General features: G+C 43.5%; 1 protein-coding gene across 1 annotated transcript; it reads left to right on the top strand.

The window, feature by feature from the left end:
• Positions 1 to 2,056: 2,056 nt before the first annotated feature.
• KLF18 (Kruppel like factor 18) lies at positions 2,057 to 3,984 on the top strand. The gene is given in 5 exon segments (XM_042782566.1): positions 2,057 to 2,065; positions 2,578 to 2,681; positions 2,729 to 2,988; positions 3,126 to 3,467; positions 3,470 to 3,984. Coding segments are annotated over 5 exon segments (1,230 nt in total).
• Positions 3,985 to 4,851: the final 867 nt, after the last annotated feature.

Genomic DNA, 4,851 nt, shown 5'->3' with positions numbered 1-4,851 from the left:
AGTTCCATTTCATTTTTTACAACTTTCAGTTTTCCTTGATTTTTACTTCATACATTCCACGTTCTGATTATTAATGGATGTTTGGCGCTTTTCTTCTCATTTTGAGTCATGCCACATCAGCAAATGAACATCCTGAAAGCTTTACTCCATCCACATCATTAAGGTCCCCTCTACTTTTTCCCCAGTTGTATTTTGAGTGCCTTCCAACCTGAGGAGTTCATCTTCCAGCACTGTATCAGATAGTATTTCACTCCTATTCGTAAGGTTTTCAGTGGCTTATTTTTTCAGAAGTGGACTGCCTTTTCCTTCTTCCTAGTCTTAGTCTGGAAGGTCGGCTGAAGCCTGTCCACTATGGGTGACCCTGCTGGCATTTGAAATATAGGTGGCATAGCTTCCAGTATCACAGCAACACACAAGCTACAACAGCATGAAAAACTGACAGACAAGCAGTGGTAGCGTTCCCTAAGGTCCCTCTTTTCTAAGGTCCTGTTCAGGTCCTGTCAGGTCCTGTTCAAATGAAATAGATGTCTGTGTCTCTAAGGAGCTTCCAGTCCAGCAGTGGGGAGGTGGAGCAGACAGAATAAATTATTACCTATTGCAAAGATGGGGGGAAAATATAAAAGTTTAAGATGCTATTAGGGGTTGAGTTTCACTGGGGCTGTCATTTCTGAGGATCCCTAGGTTTTGAAGGTTGCCCTTGGTGGTGAAGTGTCTCCACAGTGGTATTAGCCTCATGGAGGTGGCATTAGCCCACACCTGCAAGTGACAATGGCCCCTGCTTACACTGTTGCTTTCTACTATCTTCCCTCTTTTAAGGATACCTCTTTCAAATCCTTGGAAAATACATTTCCTATTTCCAAACATGAGTATATATTAAATTTAAAGCAAATTGTCATTTCTGTGTGTTCTGGTTAGCTAGTGCTGCTCTAACAGGAATATACCATAAATAGGATGGCTTTAGCAAACAGGAGTTTATTCTCACAATTTGGAAGCTTTAAGTCCAAGTTCAAAGTGCCAGGCTCTAGGGGTTGGGTGAAAGCTCCTCAACCTTGGGATCCAGCTCTGCCTCCCACTCCCGGCCAACTGAAGCTGGAGGCTTTTTTTCACTCAGACAGCTGCTGGCTGCTGAGGCTGAGAAGCCCAAAGTTGACAAGTAAAAAGGCACAATCCCAATGTTACCAAACCACATGGCAGGCCATTAACTTAAGTCCATTGTAAGTCCCAAGGTTGGCAGAGCATAGCAGGCTGCTGAACAACGACACAGCTACATGCAGGGTCCAAGCATGCCATAAGCTAGGGACCATTCCCAAAGCTGTCTCTTACATGGGAAGCAGACCACATACCCAAAGGCAGCTACTAGACTGCTCAAAGTAGATTCCACCATGGAGTTGATTACCAGTCTCATTATGGGGAATACTACATCCAGCTGCCCAGCCACTCAACCAAGCCTAGCTTAGTTGACACAAAAACATAACCACCACACTGTGGATTTGATGGAGAAGTAAAGAGCTTTAGAGTGCTCTCAGTCTATAATATTCAGTGGCAGTCCCTTCATAAACTTTGAATACAATCTGGAGGAATTGTTTTGACATCTCTACTCTGAGATGGAGGGAAAGGAAAGCATATTCATTAGGACAGCATATAGCTTGGCTGGGTTGGGGGAGATACACAGATAAGAAAGTTGTGATGGTGGCTTTAGGGAGCTAATATAGACTTAACACAGAGGTATAGAAAGCCTAGAGGTAGATATATGGGCACTTTGAATAGAAATATGTACAGTTTAGCCACATGTACAGTTAGGCCTCCACCTCTAAAGAAGTTGCATCTTGGAATGATCCTGGAAGCTGCTGCTTTCTAGTTTGGTTCTCAGGAAGCTAGAATCCATACAGGTATCAAGGAAGGTGTCTGGGTGGAATGTCTACAGTGGATGCAGGTCTGTGAGGACCCAGACCTAGTTAAATCTAGTTAAATTAAAGCATTCCTCCTAGGCCAAGTCACTTCACTTCTCTGAAACTCTGTTTTCTTCTCTTAAACAGGTTTCTATTTTTTGGGAGTCATGGTTGCAGTGAAGGGAAATATGTTTTGCAAGTTTATTGATTTAACTGAATTGTAAGATGTCTGGAGAAATAGGACATCTTTTCAGGGAACGGTGGGGAACTCTTGCATTCATCTAGCCTCCCATCTCCACTGGTAGATGGCAGTAGCATAGTAAGATTCTTCATTATAGAAATGTTATGCTGGCTGGGTGTGGAGAGTGCAGTAGATAGAATCAATTCCAGAGTCTAGGGAGGTCAGTTAAAAGGCAATTTCAGGCTTCTAGGCAAGAGATTATGGTGGATTCACTAGGATAGGGTGGACTAGACTGGGATAGGGTCAGCAAGGATAAAGAGGAAGAATGTATGGAATTGAGATTTGAGCTGGGATGGACCCCTGACCTTTTCACTCTTTTGCAGACCCAACAACTGAAAATTAGTCCACTCACCAGGCAATAGCAAAGAGATCCCCATGAAATCCTCTTTCCAGACCCTTGAGGAGATTTAGTTTTTCAAGGCCTCTCTTAACCATGCTCTGGAACAGGCAAAAACTCCAATAGCAACAGAGCAAAGAGTCTATATGCCTTTGACTGCTCATGATGAGAGAAGACAACATGTCAACCCAGAACCAGATGTCGCCCTCCTTAAGCCCAACAATGACTTCTGCACATTCTAACATCCCTTGGATAATTAAGCCCAACAATGATGACTTCTGCACATTCTAACATCCCTTGGATAATCCTTACCCAGAACTCAATAACAGGCCCTGTTAAAGTCCTTGACAGGTCATTTGGAGGTCTAAATGAGACTTTTTCCATGATGACTTCCTTTGATCAGATAAAACCAACAGCAGATTGGCAGATGATAAATATCACTCATACCCAAAAGACATCATTTACTGATGGCCAAAAGACAACCATCAATGCAAGCAAGATGACAATTGCCAATGAGGATGGTCAGATTATGAACAGACCTTAAGTGGAGGCCAGACCACAACCTTCAATGGTGACCTGACTGTCTCTAAGGACCAGATGCAAACTCTTAAAAGGGGCCAGATAACAAACTCCAGTGGTCACCAGACCCTTTATAGAGAAAAAGGGACAACCTTTGATAGTGACCAGACTCTCTATGGAGGCCAGGTAACAAACTCCAGTGGTCACCAGACCCTTTATAGAGAAAAAGGGACAACCTTTGATAGTGACCAGACTCTCTATGGAGGCCAGGTAACAAACTCCAGTGGTCTCCTAACCTATAAGGACCAGAGAACTACTTTTAAAGGGAGCCAGATGACAACTTCCAGTGGTCATTGCACCCTCTATGGGGGCTAGCTGATGGCCTCCAATAGTGACCAGACCTATGGGAACCAGATGACAGCTTTTAAAGAGGGCCAGATGGCAACTTCTAGTGGTCCTCACACCCTCTGTGGAACCCAGCTGATACCTCTAGCATTGACCAGAACCTCTATGGGGACCAGATGACAACTTTTAAAGGGAGCCAGATGACAACTTCTAGTGGTCATAGCACCCTCTATGGGGGCCAGATGATGACCTCCAGTAGTGACCAGAACTTCAATGGAAACCAGATGATAGCTTTTAAAAAGGGCCAGATGACAACCTTCGATGGTGACCAGAACTTCTATAAGGACAAGATGACAATTCTTAAAGGAGCCCAGAAGACAACTGCCAATACTGACCAGACCCTTTATGGTGACCAGACAATGACTTCCAGTGGTTACCAGACCCTCTGTGGGAGCCAAATGACAACTCTTAAAGGGGGCCAGCTGACAATCTCCGGTAGTGACCAGATCTTCTATAGGGACCAGATAACTTTTAAAGGAGGCCAGATGAAGATCTCCAGTGGTCTTCACACCCTCTATGAAGGCCAGATGATAACTTCCATTGGTTTCCAGACCCTCATTGGAAACTACTCCATGGACTCTCACCTTCACTGACAAGTCTCTCTCTCTCTCTTTGCTCCAGGAGAGAAGGCTTATACATGCAGTGTGAAAGGATGCACATGGAAATTTTCCCACTCAGATAGGCTCAGCCAACATAAGAAAAAACACAATGGGGAGCAACCGTACCTGTGTACCACATGCAACAAGAATTTTGCATGATCTGATCATCTAATGTTGTTGTTGTTGTTATTTGCCGTCGAGTCGGCCCCGACTCATAGCGACCCCTCCTTGGGTTTCCGAGGCAGTATCACTATGGAAGTAGGACTGCCCAACCTCCCTTCCGAGGAGTGGCTGGTGGGTTTGAACCGTCAGCCTTCTGGTAAGCAGTCAAGTGCCTTAGGCACTATGCTACCAGAGCACCCAGGACTATGAAGCCATCAGTCCATGAGGAAATGAGCATAGCTGAAAGATTCTCCCTATTATGGTTTTGTTTCCTCAGCACCTAGCACTGTGCCAGCACATATTAGGTGCTCAAAATTCCTTGTAAACTATTTAAGGTTTTCATTAATTTTTTTCTAAAACATGCAAGGAATACATATAGGCATTTCAATATAAAACCTTGATGTTCATCTTCTGGATTTCTAATTGCTGTTTTTGTATGAGTTATAATTGTGTATTTATCTTGTTATTTTGTTCTTGAATGACTTTCCTGAATCCTTCCAGGGTACTGTTTTTCTCCTGGTTGTTTGTCTCCTGGTTGTTTCTGTTTATGGTTTTCCTTGAGCTCTTGGAGGGTCCTATATATATTCTGAAATATATAGGGTCCTATATATTTCTGAATTCCTTCTCAGGTAGTTCTATTGCTTGTTCTTCCTCTAAGATACATAATTCTTTACTCTGGACTTTTGTCTCTATTATCTT

Source organism: Orycteropus afer, unplaced genomic scaffold (assembly GCF_000298275.1).
Source record: "Orycteropus afer afer isolate SDZICR_OR568_19922 unplaced genomic scaffold, OryAfe1.0 scaffold00370, whole genome shotgun sequence".
Taxonomy (NCBI): Eukaryota; Metazoa; Chordata; class Mammalia; order Tubulidentata; family Orycteropodidae; genus Orycteropus; species Orycteropus afer.
Note: the sequence above shows the minus strand (reverse complement) of the source record. Positions and strands in the feature narration are given on the sequence as shown.